This window comes from Xiphophorus maculatus, chromosome 2, assembly GCF_002775205.1.
Source record: "Xiphophorus maculatus strain JP 163 A chromosome 2, X_maculatus-5.0-male, whole genome shotgun sequence".
Lineage (NCBI taxonomy): Eukaryota > Metazoa > Chordata > Actinopteri > Cyprinodontiformes > Poeciliidae > Xiphophorus > Xiphophorus maculatus.
The window spans coordinates 14,662,261-14,687,324 of NC_036444.1; the positions used below are offsets into that span (position 1 = coordinate 14,662,261).

At 38.1% G+C, this 25,064-nt stretch overlaps 1 protein-coding gene across 1 annotated transcript; it reads right to left on the bottom strand.

Moving 5' to 3' along the window:
• rag2 (recombination activating 2) lies at positions 1-2,567 on the bottom strand. The gene is made up of 2 exons (XM_005802241.2): positions 2,377-2,567; positions 1-1,708 (listed from the first exon to the last, which is right to left on the bottom strand). The coding sequence occupies exon 2, from the start codon at positions 1,692-1,694 to the stop codon at positions 93-95; it is 1,602 nt and encodes a 533-aa protein (XP_005802298.1). The 5' UTR covers positions 1,695-1,708; positions 2,377-2,567; the 3' UTR covers positions 1-92.
• Positions 2,568-25,064: the final 22,497 nt, after the last annotated feature.

The window sequence follows — 25,064 nt, forward strand, 5'->3', positions numbered from 1 at the left end:
CTGCTGAAATGTGCTATACAAATAAAATTTGATTGATTGATTGATTGTATGCAGATAGAAAATTTCCGCAGTTATCATAAAGAAAATGGAACTCAATCAAAAAGTCTCTTGAAAAAGCTTTTTTTGGCTGGGGACATTTTGAACATCAGGGATCCATTTCTCTCCTTCACTTTCATTGGGGTGCGCTTCACTGGAATAATCTGTCGTGGTGGGGTCATCTCCTGGTAAGGCAGACCTCCATGATCTAAACAAAAGTACTTTTTGCTTCCCTGAGACAGTTTGACTAACAGGGTCTCAGACAGCTCCATGCACTGAGCATGGACCCAGTGTCCCTCCTCCCCTTTTGAGCAGAAAATCATGGCTGGGCGATAGAGCTCTGTGGAGTATAATGGCTCCCATGTGTTGGGGTCCACCTGACAGCCAAGGCAGCATTTGACCCAGTAACCAGTTTGCGATTCATCCTCCTCGTCCTCTTCATTGTAAGTGTCTCCCTCGTCATCGCTGCTGTTTTCCAGCTCGTGTGGCTCACGACCAAAGTAGAGCTCCTCAGAGTCCTCAAGCGGAGTGGAGTTGTCGTAATCTGTTGACTCTTGGCTGCATGCCTGGGTCCCTTCTTCCTCATTGGATTCCTTCTCTTGTTGGAAGCTGACATGATAGAAGTAATGCACATCAGGCTGGGATGGTCTTCCTTCAGTGGGAACAGCCAACAGGATGCAGCTGTCTCTAGCACTGCCTCCAAACCATGTACGACTATGGATGATATCTTGAGTCCACTTGGGAGGTTCTAGGTGTTCAATGTGGATCCCCTTCTCATCCAGAATGACCGTGTTGCACTCCATTCTCTTTTGGGAGTCAGACTGGTATCCGCCTAACACAATATATTTATGACCAGGACCTGTGCGTGTAATGAGGGCACTAGAGATGGACAAGCCAAAGTCTAGGGTCTCGCAGGAAAGCAAAGGGCTTCCCTGCAGGAGTTCTACACAAAGGCGGAACAGACGAGGAGGACGTGAGTCAGAGGTGATAGAATGGCCTCCAATAAAGTACACACTGTCCTCTCTGGCAATAGCTACGTGAAAGGACTGTCCGTCACTGAGCTCAGGCAAAGTGTGAGCTGAGGAGCACCCAAACTCAAGATCAAAGAGGAAAACCTGAGGAGGACAGTCAACAACACTGTTCCATCTTTCTGTGGTCCGCTCTCCTGCAGGCATATAGGACCTGCCCCCAAACATCACACAAGCTGTCTTCCCACGGCTTTGCACGATGCTCATTGTATGGCCATATCGGGCCCCTGGCACTTCCCCCACCAGCTCTTTCTCTTTGCACTTGAGCATTAGTTTGCGATTGCAACCTCGACTATCCATAGTAAGCAGGTATAAGCTTGATGAGATCTCATTGTTAGGGGTGCGGCCTCCATGGATGAGATAACTCTCTGGGAGTCCGTCATAAGGGTCGAGGCGGCAGACGGCTGGACAGCGCAGCGGAGGGAGATAACACGAGTCGTTAGAGAAGGATATGGCCCTCAGCTTCATCTCACTTTGTTTGAACCTGACACCAAAGATTCCTGTCGGACATGAACGCTTTGGCCAGCCTTTCTGGCCGAACAGCAGGATTTCCCCATCCAGCTGTAACAGGGAGCAGCCAGGCTGCAGGAGGCCTGCACAGTTCACTGGAGTTAATGCTTGCAGGGTCATGATCCACCAGGTGCCTGCATCAAAACAGCAATCGAACACACAAACACGATGTGTCAGTCAGTCAGCTGTTGTTTGTTTTCAACGAGGGCCTTTAAATTTCTACTTCCTGTTTTTTTCATGTGAACAACCACAATTACTGTAATTCTAATACTAGCAATGGCACATACAAGTACTATAGGTTTTCATACAGACTGGCTTTTAGTCTATTCCTTCGATCAATGAAAAATAAAGGTATTTGCTTAAGGTACAAATGCCAAAATATTTGTGATTTTCAAATACTTCATAGCAGACATAGTAACTAAACAAAAACTGCATTGCCACACGTCTAATACTACAATTGTGCATTTACTTCTGAACAAAGCAAAATTTGTTGTGGTGGAATGCATCGTGCTATTTTTCAAAGCAATGCCAGTTTTATTATTTATTTTAGACAACAAAGTAGATAAACAGCTCTATTTTATGAGTTTGCCTTTGTTATTTCCCCACACATTTAAACTATATAGCTTTCAGTTAGAGCCTCACAGCCAAACATTAATCTTTTCAGGAGATTAGTCAGTGGCAATGAATAAGATTACAATAAGTAAATGCTCTTTTCTAGCTTAAGCAGTAACATGAGAAGGGCAAGTGCAAGAATTGAGTCCTTTACCTAGCCTAATGATACGTTAAATTTGTATTTGCTTACCTTACAAGCAGCAGTGAGATCTAGTGAGCAAGATCAATTTTAATGTACTGTAAATCTTTTTTTCCTCCAAGAAGAAGCTTAAAAGGTCTTGTTGCCGATCTTTGATGAAGGCAGAAAGTGGTTGAGATTGTGAAGCTTCGTTGACTTTCAAGCACTTCCAGATCTTGAGGTTAACAGTCTGTGACTGCTCCACGCTGGCAGGTGTGCCAAACGAGTGCTTCCAGTTTGTCAGTTCTCTGTACTTTAACTGTATATCATTTATATTATAAAGAGAACCACTGGGTATTTGAAACCATTTTCAACAAATGTAAAAATACTTTATGTGTTTGTGTGGAAACCATTTTTATGAATGTCTGAGATCAGAGGAGAAAGGGTAGCCTCCACAATCAATAATAGCTCAAATCAGCCCTTATTAGAAGAAATCTAGAATACATTTGAATGCACAACACATAAAACTTTGAGGCATATGGACAACACCAGCTGAAGACAACAAGTCCAGATCAATGTAGCAGAGAATTAAGGTAGTTCTGAAGACAAAAGGGATCCAGTCCCGTACTAACAAGATGTCCTTCACAGTGTTGCCTGAGAGAAAGTGTAACAACTGAAGAAAAAAAAAATATAGAAGAAATTTAAATAAGAAAATCTATATTATAGTACTGAGAATTCTGAGACACGCGACTTCTTTAGCAAATTTAAATAGCACTTCATTTGAGGATGTCAAGTAACTCTTAAAGCTAGTTATGGAATTTCTTGTTAAATATGGGGCAGTTTTTGCAAAAACAATTTTTATTGTATTCTAAGGAGCCACATAAATTGTGAAAAGAGACTTTTTCTTGAGCCCTTCTTCATCAAAGAGTCGTTTTAACTGTAATGTCACAGGTATGCCAGAGTTACAACCTCCATTTTCATAATTATAGCTCCTTTATTCAATCTGAAAAACATTTCTTCCATCTATTTTCTCACTGTGTATGCCAGATAGACACACTGCATAATTAAATAATAAGCTTTAGATTTAAGACAATTTTTTGACACATCTACAGCTGAATAACATGCCAATTACGTGATCCAATAACACTATTACACTATATGACATATACACATATATTACACTACTATAATAACACTAACTATTATTCTTTATCTTGCCATATTTTTGCTTTATGTTGGGAAGGTAAGAGAAAAAAGAAACTAGCAGGTTCTGTATAAAATTCCTTTGTGTCTGCGTCTCTATTTTAAAGATGTGATCCCTCTGAAAGAAAGCAAATCTTCTGTATGAGTGACAAACACAGGCCTTAAAAAACAAAGAGAAAAACCATGCTGGAAGCAGCTGTCTACACACTCATTAGCATAATGTTTTTTGAGCTCTGAGTGGCTGAGACAAAACTTGAAGAGTGTGCAAAACAAAGGCAGAAACCTCAAGTGCCTGGAAGACCGTTACGGCTTAAAAACACAAAACAGCAGCACACCTGTGTGTTTAAACCGACGCTTGCAGGGTTGAGTGGAAGAAGAAACAATCCGCTCCTTTTACCGGAGAAGAAATAATGCAACAAATGTCAGCGGGATATGCAAAGTATTACTTTATTTCCCTTTTATTTTTGAGAGCTGGTCCCCCTATATTTAAACCCAGCCTTGGAAAAATAAACCTATTTAGTCACCAGAAGGCATCCACACAATTGAAAAGTCTGCCTGGCATGCAGCTTACAGCTGGGCTGGTGCAGGGAGCGTAGGAGGCCCAGCGGTGTGTGGTAGACTCTGGGCTCATGCAAAGATTTGTACGTAATTGATAGAACAAAGTAATTAGAATCTACGGCAGCACCTGTTTCTGTCCATTTTAATGTATCACTACCTGCCTGCTGCTACCCTGAGGTTTGCATTTTGATTGATGACATGGGGACAGCTCAGATGTTCTGACAATGGCTGTGCCGTGGTGTTTATCACTATTTAATGTTGTGATAATTGCTCTTCTTTTGGTAATTGTTACTAAGTGACAGTGGTAGTGCCATCCCCTGCTGGTTAATATGGTGTGCTGTAATATGGCACCTTCCTCTGAAAAATATCACAATCATTAAATTGTTTGCCTTTTTTTTTTAATGCGTCCATTGACTTCGATGTAAGCATTTTGAGGGTGATAGGTAAGAGCAGATTCAAAACTAATCATACTGGTATTTTTCACATCCATACTGTTCCTTGAAGAAAAGCATTGATAAAGCTTTTCCACATTTTCCACAATGGAATGGTCTAGATTGACTTGCTTAAATGGCAAAGTCCATATTTAAATGCATTTGGGAAAAAGCTAAAAGAGCTTCAAAATGATGTCTATAGATGCTCTCATTGAAAATGATGAAAGAGGATAACATCAGTCAACATGTGTATAGGTGGTAAAGACACACCCCAAAAGACTCGAGCTGTTGTTTTTTTTTGTTGAAAAGGTGGCTCTACAAAGTGTTAAGTTAGACAGAACACAAATATTCAAAACCTCTTTTTTAGATTTTTGTTTATACAAAAAAACTAGCATTGCTTTCTTTAAGCTTCAAAATCATGCTCTAATTTGCTTTAGCCTTTTAACACATTTGTTTTATGGAAAAATGCAAATGATGTTGGAATGCATTCTTATTTGCAGTCACAAGCTTCAGTTGTAAAAACACACTAAAATAAATGTTCATATTTTTTAAAACTACAATGAACATTACACATTTTTAAACATGTTAATTTTTCATTCTTGTGCTTCAGTCTTTTCTCCAACTTTTCTGGTATAAAACTTAAAAGCCTTGACATTGCTCATGTTTACAGTGTCAACATTGTAAACATTGATGTATATTTGTGTTTTCCAAACCAGTAACTTTACTATTAGCTTCCTTGTATCATATATTTCTATAAGTGTCAGACTGTGAAAGTGTTCTCTTAAAATTGGCTGACATAACTTGTAAAGGTCTCTGATCAAAGATGAGGCAGAGCTATACTTACACTTATTTATTAATGCAGACTCACTCTGAACTGCACAGGAGGTCTTAAAGTGGTGTATTGACTTTTGCTGCAGCGAATTACACACTGTTATGGTAGACCAGTCTTGTGGTTTCATCTGTCAAAATGACTGATGGTTTTCTGATTTTTCCATTATTGGGAGAAAAAAAAAAGTTTGATGAAATCAACTGTTGTTCCACCGAATCCTTTTGATACTCAGTGTTGTCTTCTTCCAAATCGTGCTTTCCTCATCACAGCTTCTGTTTTTCTTAAACTTCCCACTCTACAAATTTAGCTGTGTGGCTTTCATGTATGTGAGCAGCAAGGTTGAATAGGGAAATGTTAGTCTGCCAAGGGCTGCGTACCGCCTTGGCAGCAGATCAGACAGTTGGAAACCTTGCAGTCTTTGCGTTGCCCCTCTGAGCTCTCTTAAGCCTGCTTCATTTAGCTGTTCATCGGATGTGACTGCTATAGGCTCAACAGGCAAACTAAAGCCATGTCTTGAGTTGACAGCCATAGATCTGTCCTCACCCTTCTATTTTCTGCTCCATGTGAACAAACAACTGTAGCCCTGCAACCTAACTTATTCGAGCAATGAAAAGATGAAGGAGAGCATAGGGGTCAGAGTGAAGGGGAAATGTGAAAGAACCAGGATAGCTCTGTAGCCTGATCTTGCAAAGCTCTGCTGCACCCTTCAAGCTTGATTGATTGAAGCTTTGACAACGAAAGCCACCATAATAGTTTTCAATCAAACCAAAGCCCTTCATTGACTAACACCTCTTTTAGATCATTCATCTTAGCATTCACCTTCTTTATCTCTGTTTGTCTCCTTCAGTTTATCACTGCAGTCCTCTTCATTGCAATGAGTCTTGATTTTCTTTAAGCAAATGACCAGACAGTTTCAACGCCAGTGAGTTCACTTCAGATGTGTACACTGAAGCATGAACAGGACCTTAGGCAATGCCAAGTATTGATTTTACCATGATTCTGATTAGAGGGCTTCTTGTTGAAATCAATATTGCATACCAGTGGCTTAGCTGATGCCCTAAAATGCAATTTCAAATGTACTTAATAATTATAGAAACTTTTGATTATTTTTGAATTAGAAGAAAAATTACTGTCTACAGTTGAAACCAGATATTTATGCTGTATAAAATGTTGTAGTGTTTCCCCCTGCTGTATTACTAAACTTATAATTTCATGCCAGTTAAGATTCCCCAAATTATTTATATTTTTCTGCATTCCTAAGCTACTTGCGAGATTATTTTCAACTTATTTGAAGTCATGTTTAATTAATTATGAATATGCATTCAAAAGAGGCTTGTAAGAATAAATGTACCCTTTGAAAATGACTTTCAGGCAGGTATTAAACGTACTTTTAATTAAGCCCACTTTTGTGTATTAAAAGCGATTTTCTGGTCTGATATAATATTCTAACATTACAGCTGTAAGTGAGCTCTGGGGCAATTTCTGTGGGAGCCACTGCCAGCCTATGAACTTTGGCAAATAAATATGGACACTTATTTTCTTCTTGGGGAATTGTGTTTATTTTTCATGGACATTTTATGTGTGTACAGATTTGTGTTACTGGCTCATGTGTGTTACTGGACCATGCAAATTTTTGGTCATTCATTGCATCAGTGTATGGTTCTTAGGTGGCCAGTTACATAGAAATACAAGCGTAAACCTATTTGCAAATCCTAATTGTCTAGATTAGGACAATGAATGTCCTAATGTCCACTAACATTCATTCTGCATGTGAGGAAACAACACAGACTTATTCGGCAATCTCATTTCATTGGACAAATCTTACTACAGACACAGTTATTCTGGCCTTCAAAAACATTTCCCATCACATTTTCAGAATTCAGATTGGCTTTTTAAGTGAGGTACTGCCAGGAAGTGAAAGGTAATGTGACTCTTATTTGGAATTAAGGTTGATTAATTGTGCAAAAGGACCAGCATTAATATTAATTAATGCTATTTTTCTCTGATTATGTCGGAATAAGAAAAGTAGAGGTATGCCATGCTGCTATGTTTCGAACCGTTGCACAGACTGAAATGCTATTTCACGGAGAATGGTTCCTTTAATCAACATTCTGACAGTAAATTACATTTACTGATTTTTTTTAACATATTGCTATGAAGTAATGCAAACTGAGAAACAGTCTAACACTTCCTAATGCGGGTAAGTATGAGCAACAGCCACTCCAAATTTATTTTGATGAAAATCATACTATTATATTCAGTACATGTTTGAACTTCATAAGGTAAGTCATTAGGTTCAAATATCCGTGATCACAGTTTTTAATGCATATTAAATAAATAACCTTCCTGGTATTAATGCACAAAGTGCAATTCCTTTTCATGTTTTTACACTTCCATGGCAAAGTTCTAACCCCGATTACTCACGAGCCTGCAAATTTTAATTTATTATTAGGGTAAGTGAGTGTGTGCAGTTGAAACATGTTGTTTGTAATGCGCACCTGCTCATTCATTGACATGCATGTGATCTGATGTTGACTGTTTGCCACAGCAGATTAGTCTGTAAATATTGTGGAGTGCTGGGGCTTGTCGTTCTAATCTCTGCCAATTGGTGCAGATGTGATTTGGCTGTTGACTTTCTGTTGCCACTCAGAGCTGCTGACACAATAGAATCTCTGACTGTGAACTCTCACCTTGATTAGCATGAGTAATTATGAATATGCGGCTGCAAGCATAAAATCAGAGCAAAAGGAGGCTGTCTGGAGAGCTGCTGTCTCTCTCCTTGACACTGACTGCTCTGTAATTGCTTCTACCTCACGATCAATGAGTGCCCAGCGTTTAGCACTTGCTTGAATCAGCTTGTCTGGATTATCGTGGGAGATTTAGGGCAACTTTAAAACAAGTTGTTTATTTCCTCACAAATCCTAATCAAGAATGTTGCAGACAGTTTGTAATACACACATCAAAATGTGAAGTCGTCTGTATTCCATTTAAAGTGACTGTGTTGGATGACAACCACTGCTGAGCAAAGGGTGCCCCTTGATGCTGCCGACATATTAGCGTTTGCTCAATATGTCATGTTCTCCTCCTCCCTGACACCATTAAAGGCTCCAGTGTGTTTCTTTCAAGCTGCCTCTTTCACCTCTTCTTGTTTGAGTCAAGTATTTAGCATAGCTACCAGGGGAAAACAAACATGTTAGATTGCTACATCCTCCCCTATTAACTTTTACAAAACGGACTTATTATCTTGATTTGTTTTCTGGCTCGATTATGACTGCTGCTTCTCCAGAGTAGTACAAATCTTTCAATAAATACTATCAAATAAAAGCAAAGGGTAACTGACAAATACTATATCTATTCATTTATATTGTAGCACTGACTGACATTTCAGTCTTGACTTTTCACTTTTGAGATTTTGATTTCTAAAGAATTTTGAGAACTAGTGAAGGTTTTCCTTCAACTTCAGGGTTATGTGTTACTTTGTGTCTGTCTGTAATGTAAATTCAAAAAGTATTTCAGAATTTTAAACTATTTACAGAAAAATCAATGGCTTAAAAATCTATTAAAAAGATTTTGCATAAACTGGACATTTCTTGGTTCCTTTGCCAACTGAGTCATTTATTTGACTGTAGCAACTCTTTGTATATAAGGTAAAATTGAAGTGTCCTGAAATCAGGTGATGACGCAGTAACACCTATCTACCCCTCAGGCAATTTATCAGTTTTACTATTGATACTAGCTTGATCTTGGTCTCCCCATCAACAGACAGCTTTTTGTCTTTATTTTGGGTTTGGGTCAGGTTATTATTGACAAAGAAAATTAATTGGCTTTTGAAATTGTGTGTGTTATTCTATTTTCTGCTGAGTTGCTTAACAAAATTTTGATTTTGTGTTAGCATGAACTGATAACACATATTATTAAAAATAACTTATGTTTTCTAAACTGCAATTAACATTTTCTGTGATTTAAGATTCTTCCAGTAAGATGTCAGAGAAACAAAGGCTTATCATAATATGGAGCATGGAGAACCAGAGCATGGTCTCTCCAGGACCTGCTGCTGCACAATGCTGGACATCTGGTGGAAAGAATGGTTCCTCTCACTGAGAGGAAAGACAAATTCTGCTCTTTAAAAATATTTTCATCCAAAGAACTGTTTTGATGAGGAAATTAAAGGCGGAGCCTCCAGTCAAACTTACAAAGGTAAAAATGTTTAAACACTATGGCTAGTAGGTTTTAGGTGGCTTGTCTTTTTAGCAATCAACTTACTACCTGAACAGCTAGCCTGAGTTGCCAAAAAGGTGCAATATCCAGTGTAATATACACTTGAAAAATTTTACTAAATTTAGAGTAAATTAATATTTCTTACCTTTGTCCAATTTGTCCGCACTTATCAAAAAACATAAATCAAATCCGAGTTTGCTACAATGGTATTAAAGCACTTGGAATAACGGTTTAAATGTAATATTTTTTGTGTGTAAAATCCCAAAACAGTGAAACTGTTTTTATTAATACTGTGAGAATTTTAAACTATCCCATGTCCACTTGGTGAGTACAGCTGTTGTCATAAAGTGGTGGTTTAAAGCATGCACAGGACCGAATGTGTATGTTTTGTATGTGTCCCCACTCCTACACACTTGATTCAAATGATTACATTACTTAGAATGCTTTCAATTGCTCCAGAATTGCTTTCAATCACCCATTCATTTGTGTGGAGCAGCAGGGAAACACCTCAAACATTCAGGATGGTGGCCCTTGAGGATTACATTTGAGGACTTCTTTTTTACAGGACCAAAATGAAAGAATGAACACAGTAAATTCAGCTGCAAAAATCTTACATACTGAAGAAAAACAACCATAAATGATAAAAAAAAAACAAAACAAAAAAAAACAGGACTGCAACTGTAATTTAGGACATCTTGGTATCTTTTCCTGTGTGTGATGAGGTCTTTTGGAAAGCTGTCAGGTGCAGATAAAGCACCAAAAGATCAGAAAAAAGCAGCGTAAGGATAGTTTTCCACTACATATTGCCAATGTCTGTGCTCAGCCCTGTGTTTGTAGGGCTGCAGCCTCGTTTTTTAAAGTAGATACCTTATCAAATGACTAACAATACACCTTCAACTTCAAGGGTAAAAGTCACATTTAGTCTCTGCTATCAAGATAAATTCCACCCATCCATTTATCTATCAGACTAAATCCAGCCAAGGTTTCAACAACATTTTATTCCATGTATATTGATAGATTTCCTGTTGTTTCTTCTGGAATTTGCTCTGCTGGGTTTCATGGGTTTCCTCAGCTGTAAACAGCCTATCTCCACTGCTTAGTGTGCTTACTCTGGGAAAGGAACCTGGAATACAAACTCTTCTTTGCCTTTTCTGTTGTGGTAATGTTTTTGCACCATTATAATTCTTCCCTTGCCAAGCTGCCTAATGACCTTAATGCGGCTTGTTTTATTTAATGTGGCATGTTGATTATAGCATAACCCTGCAGTGTAAACACAACTCAAGTACATTGGAATGTGAAAGGCATTGTATCCTGTTGTTAAGAAAAAGGACATTTTCAGAAGCTGAAAGACAAAAAGGTTTCTTCAAACTTTGAAAGTCATTTTTAATGGAGATAAAGTGTGAACAATTAATTTATTTATCCATTGATCTTATAGCGAAAATTAGTAAGTTAATTAATGATCATTACAGGGAGAAAGTCCATGGGTTTTTAATCATTAAAAGATCATTTCTGTCTAACAAAGGGTTAACGTAGAAGCAGAGGGAGGGAAATGTCAATATTTAATAGTGTTGGCTCCTTAAAATTGATTGAACACAGAGGAGCACATAATTGTATACCCTTGTCTGTCTTTGACTCTTCTTCTACCCTCTCAGCCAAATCTCTCTTGTTCTTTTTCAAAAGCTGTGATGTTTTGTCACTGCTATTATCTGCAGTTTTTTTCTTTTTTGTATCTTCCACGGCTTTTGACCCCTTTTTTCCCCGTTCGTGTTTGTTATCTGCCTTTAGATTCCATTAGCACAGTGACAGAAAGGCGATTACACACAGTCCTGCTTCTTTTAATACAGATCCGACCTAATCTTTGATGGTTTTCATATGCCCGCCTTCACACCACCACAAGCTATTGTCTGGGGCACTTTCCCCTGAGCTGTTGATTTCGCCAGCTGTAATGCTTTCTGTATTCAGTGCACTTTGGCATGGTGAGTATCAGTATTTGACACAACTAATAAGGCCTTTCATTTTGATGGAATTCACTCTTGGTCTGCCTGTGTTTTCTCTCAGTAAGACAGAGCTATTTGCCTTGCTTGTGGGTGGAGCTGAGAGACAGACTGCATCAAACAAAATCGCTGTAGCTGGCAGCCCCTGCCAGTGCTCTCTGACACTTTTCTTTCCCAAAGCTCATAAAATGTGCTGCTTGTAATGGTTACTGGTATAGACTATGGGTAAAATAATTAATTTTCCAAAGCTATCAATTCCACGCCAGCTTCTGCTCGTGATACAATTAAATTAATCTGACAAGCAAACCTTTCAGAAGCAACTGGAGCCTGATTTTAATTGAACACCAAGTCGGCTCTCATTTCCTGTAATTTGATTGCCACACTCTTGACTTGCATTCGATGCTCGTGCAAAACAAAACCAATGGGATAATCATTCCTGGTTTAACGCTGCTCTTATTTTGATCTTGAGAATGCGACTGATTTGCAGTGCGGGTAGGTGAGGCTGTCATTCTAAATCAGACTGAGTCACTGGAGCATCCCACATGGAGATGGAAAAAGCTAGAAAAGGACTTAATGGTTTTGTCTTTCCATACCTCACCACGCTTCTGCCTGAGTACAATTAGGTGTCCACTGCTGGCAGCATTCATTAATGTGAATGTTCCTTGAGCGAACTGAGGTGAAAGCATTTAGCTTTTTCAGCACACATTATGGATGTATAATGCTTTACTGTATGCTGTCAACCTGACCTCTATTTGTCATCTGATTATGCCCCAGTTTTTTTCCCACCAGAAAAGTAAAGATAATTATGTGCTGAGTCACCCGCTTACGCTTTAACTAACCCTCCCTGCCACAGGCCTGAGGCCACAAAAACAAAATGTCAAAGTAATAATACCTGGCAACCAGAATGCCTTTTGATTAAAAATGAAATCTAAGTGTCCATACAATAGGTTTTTATTGCTTTAACCATTGATTTTGATGTCTACATATTGTTGTTGCAATAAAAGGATAACTGTCCCTCTTGGCGTTTACAGATTATTGTTGCTGCTGCTCTTCAAGACTCCATTGCTTTGCAATTTCCTTCCAGCATAGCAGCAACCATCAACACAAGATGCAAAACATGAGAAAAAATAAAACATAATAACTTATCAGTGTAAGGCAAATTATTAAAACCTACAATCAATGCTAAAGATTCAGCTTATGAATAAGCCATTAAAGGACACTTTTTTGCTAAACCCCCCCCCCCCAAAAAACCAACTTAAGTTCCTGAGAAAAGAAACCACACATTCTATATTTTAGCTTTTGAGTTGATCACCCTCATTATTTAAAAAAGAATCAACATACACGACACTAATTACTAATTACTGATTAACTGGTTACTTTACATTACATGTGTTATAGGAAGCAGGTGATGTATTTAAGCGAACCAACCATTAAAAAAGACCTTCAGAAAGTTTAACAAACTGCTTCTGAAGAGCACTTTAAAGACTACAATCAATTTAATCTTTTGAACAGTGCTTTTTACTAAGCAATATCCATAATGTTTGTGCTCCTTATTTACCCATTAAACCTGCTGAAAATAAATGGGAAAACTGCCAGAACTGCCTGAAAAGAAATGTTAGAACAAGAATAAACAGTTTTTGGGACTCTTTTCTTTCCATTTTTACTGTAAAGGAATTCAAAAAATTACATCGTGTCAGATAAGGAACAAACATTTTACTTTCATGCAAAAAAACATTGTAAAAGCTAAAAATAACAGTATGAAGGAAAGAGAGAATGTGTCTGCTCTGTGTTGGATTCAGTAAAAGCTGTTAGTTCGGTACAATTGTCAGCTTTTCAGCATGTGCAGCCCACATGGAGAACATGCTGCACTGTAATTAATTTCACGTTGCTACACTTGGTGTCTCCCTGCTTACTTACAAATGTCTTACAAGGCTGGGAAAGTGGGAGGTGACAGAAAATCGCATGAGTAAGCTAATTTAATGTAGGTTATAAGTCAGTGCCCCCTTAATGATGAGATTTGTTCCCCCATCTCCTCTGTTGCTGTTATTTGGACAGCTTTCTTTTTATTTTTCTTTGATCCAGCATATTTCACAAAACCTTTGAAGGTCTCACAATGTAAAAATACCCGTTTATATCAGTTTGTCTTGCCTACTTAGTCTAAAGTGTTGTTCCAAGTCCAAGATCGTGAAATAAGTGGAATTTTTAAGGTGGAAGGGTAGAATGGGTATGCAAGAAAGAATGTGACGAGAGCTCATCTAGCAGAAAATTGAAACATGCTTCTCAGCATGCAATCTGGTTTGCTTTACTTTCAAACATTAAGAAGAGGGTTTCCACATTTGCATACTCAGACAGAAGAGCTGCATATTTAATGTCTGCCCCTGACATCTCATATTTAATTGGAGGATAGCACAGTGAAGCAAGACCGAAAGGACAAGACCTTTTCAGGGTTATGTTAATTTTCCTAGCAGAAGAAGAATGTTTCTCCAGTGATGCAGAGTCCTTTGGCATTGTGTTATTGTGTTGTATGATCATTGATCTCAGTATTGACAAATAACTCACAAACGTTTTACCAAAACATCTGCTGAGAATCATTTAGATATCTCAAAGAATGGATGGATGGACGTGATATTTCTTTGTTTTCTTACTTATGTTATTGTTGTGCTGTACAGTACAGCTGTACAGTGCTAAGCCCTGTTAGGGTAAAAAGTGCACTTCAGCATCTACTCTTCTTCTACATATTCAAAACACTGAAACCACACAATCGACATAGAATGAATGAGGGATGACTCTCCTTCGTTCCGATCACCTCCATTGAAGCATAAACATTTTAAACAGGCAAACAAAGTGTCTATTCTTTTCCATTCTTGGAAAAGAATAGACACATGGACTTTATTAACAAGTAAGGGTAAGATATACACAATTTTTCATTATCATTTTATGAAAAAAAAGAGATCAACCAAAAAAAACCCACATTTTTTAAAAGAAAAGTCTAACTTGACCTCACATGAAATATGCAGTTCTAGTTTTTCTTGCTGTCGTGTTATTGAGCAGCATGAAAATGATTATAGCATAATCAAAAACTTTAAAAAACTACACTGTAAAAAACCCTAAACTTTAAAAAACTAAAAATGCTCACTAAAACACATTTATAAATGTTCAGTAAAACAGATTTAACTGAACATTTGAAAAAAAAATTCCACATAAAAGCTTCAGCTCTTACAAACCACGTATACCATGTACATATTTGTTCCCGTACCTATGTAACTGCAACTCAAACATGACAACAATGACCAAACATTAACATTAGCTCAAGCAACATTTTGAAGGTGCTTCACTCTCCTCAGCATGCAAGTTGCTTGAATGAATACAAAACAAGACTTACATTTGATTAATTCAAATGAATTATCTGACAACATAGGACAACTTACATGGCTGTTCCATTCAAATCTATTTAACTCATGTGACTCAATATGCCAACTTATCTGGTGAAATAGAAAACAGTGCAACAGTTTTACAATTCTGCCTGATCATTAACTTCACTGGCTGATCCAAGTGCAGTATATTGTCTTTTAGATCTATTAAAGGGGAAAATGCCACAGCAGGAATATTTTTATTTTGCACAGCAAATCTGTTCTGACACTGCAAGACTACCAGACCCACCATGCTGCTTTTCTAGGCTGCCAGGACAAGCTATATAAAAATCTAACAAATAAAATTAAAAATACTCCATGTGTGTCTCTAATTTCTTTTATACATGTATGTATAGAGAGATAGGCTCTAGTAGAAATCCTGTACAGGCTCATTTTCCCTCCAGGTGATGATACTGCTTGTGGTCGCAGGCAAGCAAGGGTCATGACCACAGATTTTCAGTTGGTGCAACCCCAACAGGAGAGATGAGGATTGTGATAAAAGGGCACCCCAGAGCCTCAGCATGCTCTCTCTGCTGTTTGCAGGTGCACTGTTAGTGGGGCATCAACAGACACACACAGGTGACGAGAGAAGGAGAGAGAGACACAGAGAGAGTGAGTGAGAAAATTAACACAAGAGAATAGAGGACTCCACCAGTTAAAGCCGTTTAGTGTTTTACTATCTCTGTTTTCAGCTGTGAAAAATAATTTTATATTCATTTGACATTAGAAAAAAAAAACAGACTTTCAGGACTGTTCAAAATAACAGATAAAACTCTTGTTATATTTAAAAGTCAGAAGCTATATTTCCAGAGCTATACAAACGTTGGCTTTATGGAGTGCTGCACTAACTACTCAGATTCAACAAACCGCAAGAGCATATAGTTTGGCTCTATGACCTGCTAAGCACTCACCAGCTGGAGCACACACAGTCAACATTTGGCTCAGCACATTAAGAAGAAAATGAGTTTTGTCTTGAAGAATTATGGCAACAAATAAAGTATAATTGTTTTGACAGCATTCTGAAATCCTAACAGTGGCTGCATGTGACTGGTTGATACAGCTTTTTTTCTTCTTTTCTTTGGTTGATATGACTAGAAGAGCCCTTTATTTATTTCCTTTAGCTCTGGCTTGCATTACATTGATAAACACATTGATAAACATATTTCTCCCTGTTGTTCCCAGTGGGACAAATATTGTGGCTCATGATAATTTTAATAGTTCCCATGATAATATGGCACATGTAAAATTGCGACATCAGAGATAAGCAAAACCTTCCTTTGGGAACATTCTTCAGCATTACTCCAAACGAAAAAACAAAACAAAACAAACAAACAAAAAAGCCCAGCTTTGCTTTGTTCAGAGTAAGATAAATCACACTAAGGTACAAATTGTTCTATGAAGTACACAGCCAGTCAAAGCATGTCACATCACTTGTAATATTCTGGCTGAGGAAGTTTTCCTCTGCCCTATTTAAGATACGGATAAAGAATTGGTGCCATTAATATTTTATTATTTTGCCCTTGTCCAATATGTCTCCATGAACCTCAAGCACCCAGGGTATAATCAGTGAAGGTAGTGGGAATTACTCTCTGCTTCCCTCTGGCAGAAATGTTAGTATATTTCTCCTCCTGTGGGGGTCACTGTTACCACATCTGAGGCAATGAGCCCCATCCAAAGGTCCCACTGCACTAATGAGTTATGGTGGTGGCTGCACAGAGACCACCAAATTTCTGCAACACTGAGCACATATCCTGACACATGGTCAGGATACACATACACAGCTCATATAAGTGTACAAGCATGCATGACAGTGAGTGTACAAGAGTCCCTTAAGACATCACTTCAGCTTTGCTCTCACTTGTTCAAAAAAACAAAGGAAGACAACCAAGCAACTGGTCTGAAATAGCTGCAGTATTTAGCACATTCCGGAACATTAGCATTAAAGAAGAACCCCTGCTGGTATAAGTGAGCTGTTCATGGTGGCTATAATGGACCTTTCCAGCCTGTAATGCTACCCAGACCTTTAAATAACTGCAGTATGTGAGTGCTTTGATGCTCGGATTGACATTTTAATACACTGATTTTGTAACAAAACATGCAATATTATCACATAATGTCAAGAAATAAACAGAGGGAAAAAATATAATGAGGGGAAAAAAATGCTCAGTGTTCTTTTCCAGTTTGGGAGACAACCCCTTTGCCAGTGCACAGAACAACACCACCAAGATCTTGGCAGGTCTTGTCTTGCACCCCCAGACACATTTCTCTGTTGAGACTAGAGTTTGAAGTGATTGTTGGGATTTTACAGGGACAAACAGACCCCCACTGTAAAGGTCCATGAATGTCAGCAAAAACCCAGGTTTGCTGTGTTCATTTTGCCTCACTGCTGCTTCGCCTAGGATGCTGATAATGACAGCAGAACTGCAGTGATGGCAGGAAAGCAACAGGAATTTGGTTTCACAATTTTAGTCACAATTTTCAAGGAGCTAAAATGAGCTTTTTGATATATAACTATTACTATGTGGATGAAGCTTTCTGATGTGATTTTCTTAAATTGGAGTGTGCATTGTATCTGATGAAAGTGACCCCTAGATGCAAAGCATAAGGCATGGACATGAATGTGGATCAAAGGACACTAGATGACAGTGCTGGAGATGCATATTACATAAGATTTGCTTGACCTTGTGCAGCCATGCATGATTGCATCTTTTAGAATGAGTACTCTTCATGTCAAGGGTGTGAGACATGGCCAATAGAGAATTTATTTATTTATTTTGTTTAAACAGCCAGGTGTCCTTATTATTTAACGATTGCAAATTTTGAATAGAAGGCAGCAGATTATAAAAATGAATTCTAAAACTTATAACAAGTGCACCAATCTATTGGTAACCTTCAAGGTTACCAGTTGTTACAGGGGGTCATAAAGACTGACACTAAACAGTGAGAATAGTATTAAACTAATGGGACTGACAAGTGGAACTGAGAATTTTGGAATATTGTTGAATATTTATTGCACACTTTGTTGAAATAGCAACTTTTAGAGGATTCTGAAGCATCTTAGTTTCTAACTGACTATTTTTCCCTGAGGAAAGCAACGCAAACTAGGAGTACAGTGAAGATCAAAAAGAGGGACTTTAAAGCAAAAAAAGAGGGACTTTAAAGCAAAAATGACTGTAAACTTAATGGCTGAATGTTGGATGCTTAGGGTAAAACAAACATGGTTTGTCTTCACAAATAATCTACTGATGTTCCTGTTTGAAGTTTTCAGTGTGACTGCTTTCCATGCATTATGTTCAGTACAGTAATCAAACGAATTAATTCAGTGTAGCAAACATTAAACATTATATAAACTGCATAAACAGAACAGAGGATTTACTTGTGTGACTCTTGTATAACTGAACTGGATTCTGCATCTGAAATTCTCCCTCTCTCATGCAGTATAATGCACCTTACTTTTAGAAGTGTATTTTTTTAACTTGGGGGATAGGGTTTACTTGGTAGACTAGATTCACTGTAAATTTGTCTGCCTGTCGATAGTTATTGGTGGCTGTGTTGGGTGATGCAGCAGATTTGCATGTCCTGACAGGATTTGAAACCAAATGTTTACATTTTGTCATGTTACGAACAGTGAGACTCTTGAGCATGCAGCACTGTGAATGTGAACCAAATCTTGGTTTTGGTAGGACTTTGTGGAATCACTGAGGGTGTAAGGAGAATAGTGAATGACGTGGAATCAAAGAACTGATTGATGGCAATGAATTGATGACTGAATTTTTCCTCTGACCTGGAGGTGAAAACATCCAGGGTCAGGTGCATTTGACCTGCTGTGGCTGAGGTTGGCAGCATTGGATTTTCCAGCCATGGGTGAATAGCTCTCTGTTCTTTGTCCGAGGCATTTTAGGGATAAGAGAACATGGAAAGCATAGTATGGGCAGTCTTCATTGTTGTGTGGCTTTTCCTGTCCTTGTTAGTAGAGGACTCGCTTCTCTGTGAATGACGGCACTCTTTTACCAAATTCATCCAATCTTTACAAGATCTTATGCTTTTCCACCAAAATACGTTTGCCTCTGGAACACATAACTAATTTTCTTTCTGAATGGTATGATGCCAGGACAGTCCCAAGGACTTATTTATATATACTGCTCAAAAAAATAAAGGGAACACTTTAAGTGTTAAACACCTGTTTAAGTGTTCCCTTTATTTTTTTGAGCAGTGTATATATATTTCTTTTTTTAGAAAAGATGGGCCCTGCACCTTCAACAGAACAATCGATCAACCAATCAACCCATCAATAATTTGGAGGCCCGTGGTTTTCTTCCCTACCTGATTTTATAAAATTGTTTTAGATCAGTGTGTTTGAGGTGTTGCCATATAGTGTGATATAGTGTAAATTCTAAATGATTAGAATTTATTGTTATTATTATTTATTGTTGTTATTATTATTTTTCCTTGCTTTGCATAGAAGCATTATAGAGTTAATTCTTCTACAGCATTAAAACTGTATAGATATGTTAATATGATAAAAGCAGGATGTTTGCACAGCATTAGAATTGTAATTGCTATTACAAAACTGCCAGGGTCTAGTTCAAGGTTACAAAACAAGATTCACTGTCGTACTAAAAAGTCAGGTAATGGAATAAAAATGCAACTGATGCCTCGCTGTAAAGCTCTATGCAGAACAGGATTCAAAGAAGTCATGAGATCAAACTCAACTTTAGAGGAATAGCTTGATTTCTTTGAAGTGCATTTGTATGAGGCAACATTTTATAATCAGTAGTCTGCATTTGGCCTTCCACCAGTTTCAAGAAACATTCAGGTGAACCCGTAAAGAACCTCAGCTTCACTTCTATAAACATTATCAGCAGCAAAATTCATTAAAAAAACCCAAACCTTTCAATGTGCAAATTTATGTTCAGATGGACAACAAGTCTGTTAAATGTCCTTTAGCCATTTTTGCCTTTTGTGATAGAGAAAGGCCAGGATACTTTTGCATAAAAGCATCTGCTGAATCAAAAGTGTGCAAAATAAACCAGAATCTTTAAACTGATACTGCTAGTGCTCTTTGCACAGCAAGGGTTCATTTCTCTGTGGCTCTCCCATCTTCTACAGATCAGTTTTCTTCAAGACTAAATAAAAATGGGCTATGTAATAACTCAACCAAACAAACTGACCAAGCCAAACCCACAACCAATCATTAGGTAAAATCACTGTTCTTGTCAAAGAAAACTACTGCCTTTCAAGTGAACATAAAGTAGATTGAAATAGTTTTTTTCATTTTCCCCATCACTGAAGACTCTCTGAAGGCACTGTAAAGAAAAAAGTTACATGGGTGGCTAAAATACATGTAGCTTCAGATCTCGCTTACATTAGTACTCACATGCAATAACAGCTTTTCAATAGTTATTATATGAACAAATCTCCTGCTAAAGTAGAGCTTCATCTATGCTTAACACAGTTTCTTTTCAATTTTAAACACCACATAAAAGACATACAATTCCAGAGATGTACAGTATGTAGGAGCCTATATATGTCTTGTCCATGTGCACACAAAGCAAAGGTTATCCAGTTCAGACAAAAGACTTACATATACAACCTAACAAAAAGCAGAAAAAAAAATCTGCAACAGAAATCTAATCCAAACATTGCAACCAATGCATAAAAAACAAGAAGATACCACAGCATCGATTTAGATTCTATACACATCTTTTTGAAGAACAAAATCTATTCTTATTGTTACATTCCCACAGTACCAAGTAACTATCCCCTGTGCTATTGTGCCACAGTGAGATAACACCTATATATAAACCTAGATTGAATGTTCGCAGAATAGGGTGAGGGCAAGTAATTCACTGAGGTAATAAAGTAGACAGCTCTCATCACAGAATTGAATTAGGCTCACAACACAACTTCTGACTTATTGATACTCTGTTTCTTACACTGCTTTTAAATGTGAACGGAACCACTTTTGAACAGCTGACTGGGTTACTTTGCATTAACCACATCACTAGGTTTGATAATCTGCTGGTGCCTTTTGTTGCTGGCCTTTGCACTTTTCTCTGTAACAAAAAAAATATGTAATGTAGAAAACCCTAAGTGCATTCCCCTGAAGTTAAAGGCCAACTTTTGCATTGAATACCGATACATTAAGTCATGGCAGCGATGCTGACGAAACAGAATATAATGCATTTAATTTCAACAGGCTGTCTCTTGGTATTATATTTAAATCAGATTTTGTTTAGGTCCATTTTAAAATGTCCTTTATGTGCATTGTAGGGATCCATTTCTATGTATTAGGATCTCATTGACAATCTATTTATTTAAGTCATTTAGTCCAGTGAAAATTATAATAGAAAGCTGTATAATAAAATTTAGAAATTGAGAGATGTATTTCTCCAAATTTGATGATTATGACTCACAGTTAATAAAAGCTTTGCAGTTAATGAAAAGTTGTTGTTTCTTAGAACATTTTAATTTTGCGTGGCATAAATAAAATCAATAAGCAGTATTTTAAATACAGGTATGTTATATTGTACATATTGTGTTATATTGTAACATCATAATTGAGGAACAAAATGTCCTTACTGAAGAAACTGGGTGTTTGCAGAGTGCTGTGTCCAAGCAATTGAACGAAAAGTTGAGTGAAAGGAAAAAAATTGTAAAGAAATTCATGCAAACAGAAGGGATAACTGTAGCTTCTACACAATTTTGAAGATTCTGGGGGTGAGGTGTGTGTGTGTGTGTTTGTATTCAAGTAGGCCTGTCACGATAACAAATTTTGCTGAGCGATTAATTGTCTCAAAAATTATTGCGATAAACGATAATATTGTTTGAAGACCTTTTTACACTGATTTAATGGAAATGACATAATAATGCATGCGATTTCCTACCAAAGATAGATACATTTTATTTTCAAAAGAACACTTAACACCGGAACTGATAAACAAAATAAACAAAACAACCAAAAACAAAATTAAAATGGATTCTCAGTCTCCATTAACAAAAAATGTACTTGAATTAAACCTAAACAACATAAAGCCAAAGTGGAAATAAGTACTGCATTCAACCAAAAGACTGCAGATTATGAAGTTTGTATATTATGTTGCCCTTCAGTAATAATTAGATTTAAATAGAGAAGACGGGCACATCCAACTACCTGATGTAATACTTCACACTACACGATTTTTTGCCCCTATTTTCCTCTTACGATAATCTTAGGCTGGCCGTTCTAAGATTGTCGCTTACGATTTCATAACCGATCATCCTGTAGTGTGTGGCGTGTTACAGTAGATCGTCGTGGCCGCTCCGATCTAAATCAGGGGTTTCCCCCGACCGGGAGCTTTAAAGCTGCCTGTTGAATCAGAAAGCGCGGATTCCCTCCATGCTTTCTGAGGGGAAATTACAGAGAGGAATCCCAAACAGCTGACACGGCGCAACCTGAAGTCCTGCGGACATTGGAGATGATACGGGGAAACAACATTAATGTTTATTCAACATTTCATCCAAAGAATATAGAAATGACAAGGGGAGGAGTTGGAGCAAAATTGCTACCGCAGTTGATAAACCCGGTAACTTTTCAGCTGTTATTCGTTAACGTGACATAAATAGGTTATAATGATTTTCATTCAGTCAGGACTTTACGCTGACACTAGCCACATGCATTGCAGGTAGATTGTAGTAAAGCATTGATTAATGCCTGGTTTTAAAATTAGTTAACTGGAATTGTAGTCATTGTTTTGTGCCCATTGTTGGACACCACACGGCAGGAACGAACTCGATCGAACAGTTCAACACATTCTCACTGAACAGTTATACTTAGGATTTCTGTCGGCTAATGTGTGGTCTGTCAGGTTTTGAAAATGTTTTTTAACTGTAGGACACCAAATAACTTGCAAAATGGTTGCAATCAAAATTTAAATATATATATAAAAAAACATTTTACTGTCTTTAGACAGATTATGTGAAAATCTGCAGCAGCTTGTTGCGTTAACATGGAACACGGTTGCATAAGAAATTCTGCATGTCAGCATGGCCTCCCTCCTTGCTGTGTAGTTGGTCTAATGTGACACTGGTGTGCGTGGGGGGGTGTATGTGTGTGTGTAACATGTTTCCTCTCACAAGTGGAAGCTAACTTGTCAGCTCTAATCTCTGGCCTTTCTCCCTGGTGGCTCTCTGCAAGCTCAGGACAATCAACACTTGTTTCTGTCGAGGCAAAATAAGTTGTGGGAGGTCTTTGACATGGTGCTGAGGCCTCCTCCAGGTTCACGCATCCTTGTTCTCCCTGGGAGGCCCCAAGCGGGAACAATGGGGGGAAAAAATTATGGTGCGCCCAAAGGTCAACTTTTTAACAACCATGTGGCATTAAGCTACCTTGAATTTATAGTATTTATACAGCCTGAATCTGTTACACAAAATTCTAAATGCTATAGGTGCCTTTTATATTTCCTCTGTGCTAATTATCCCTCAAGTCATGGCTGTCATTCTGACCCTCCTGAACGAGACTTCCAGGCTTTACCGGTGTGCTGAGGACCAAAAAGGAAATTGTTCAATGCATGGCTTCCCAAATGATGGGGGCCTTCACAACCCCTTGTCAGCATAGTCCTTCATGGTGGTCTGCAAGAAAAAGCTGAAAAAAGCAATTTTGTGTTTGGTTTACGCTCAAAGTCCAGGCCTGAGCGATATGCATCAACGGAGGAACATTTTGTGCTTTGATACCTCATAGTGACTGTAGCAGACAGGAAATGAGATGGGGTTTTTCATTTCCCTGTTGCTATCTTCACTCACAAACTAAATAAGGACCTCTTTGCCACAGGGCTCTGATTACATCTACCTACTTTTCACATTCCAAAAGGAAGACAGCAGTTCTGTAATCAGGAATGTAATCTGCATCTTGGCTTTCATATTTGTTGCAAATGCTGGAATATGGATGGGGTCAGGAACTTGGAAAAGAAAAAAAACAGTACTGTTAAGATAATTATTTTCATTTTCTGAGCTTGCTGGTTTAGGTGAGCCGGTGAGGATCACTGATTGACACATCGCTATGCTAAAAAGATGCAAGCATAACAACTGATAGATGTCATCACTCTAGTAGCGCTTGATTTGTATCACGTTTTTGTAACAGGCGCAGGGGATGAATTGCAGACATCTTGTCTGCATATAATTTCCCGTTCTTTCACCTCACTCATGCTCCGTTTTCTTTTTCATTTCTTCCTTTATTTCTTAATTCAGTGGATGCGTTGACTCAGTTGCCCCTGCCCATCATTTTTATTCATTTATTTTGCACATGACCCCTGGAATTTGGTTTCTATGACATGCACTCATACCTAAAATATTTAACAGTTCTTTTCTCCTCTTTGTCACATACTTTGTTTTTGCCTTTGAACCTCCTCTTTGCTCTCTCCTATTACAACGCTTTTCTCCTCTGACAACTCCCACGTGCCCTCCTCCATTTGTCTCTCTGATTAATAGAAAACCCACTTCCACAAGTTCACTTAAAATCCAAAACAATGGCTCACTATTTGATTGGCCTTGGCCTTCATAGATGCAAGGGGAATTAAGGAGAAAAAGCAAAATCATTTGATCAATTCATTTGTCCACATGGAAATTAATTGGTCTTGTCTCTCAGGCATGCCTCTGTGGCCACAGTCACTTTCCCCCCTCACTGACACAGAGGTTCTGCATTGCCACTGGATCAGCTGAAAGTATAAACAGAGGCTAGCAGGAGCCTGTGTTCCCGCTGTAATAAACACTTTCATCAGTGTAATTGGGGCCTGCCATGCAAAGCAATGGCAGGAACCTATTGCTATTGTCGGAGAAAGTGTTTCTTTATTCTTTATTTTTCTTCCGTAACCGTTAATGCGGCTCATACCGCTTGGTGCACACCTACAAATGAGGTATCAAAACCTGCAGAAAATTCACGCCATTCCAGCTATTACTTCTGGTGGGATTTGGGCTTAACGTGGCGACATAATTCGCAAAAAACTACGAAAAAAAACCCATTATAACTCAATGGGAAAAATCCTAGAAATACCCTATTTTTGAGGATTTGCTGTGTCGTCACAAATTCACCTAGAAATGCCATTCAAATTTCATTTTGTAGATACGTCTGTGATCTCTTCGA

Excerpts from the sequence above, each read along its gene's own strand:
- rag2 (XM_005802241.2), bottom strand. The coding sequence starts at position 1,694 with ATGACCCTGCAAGCATTAACTCCAGTGAACTGTGCAGGCCTCCTGCAG.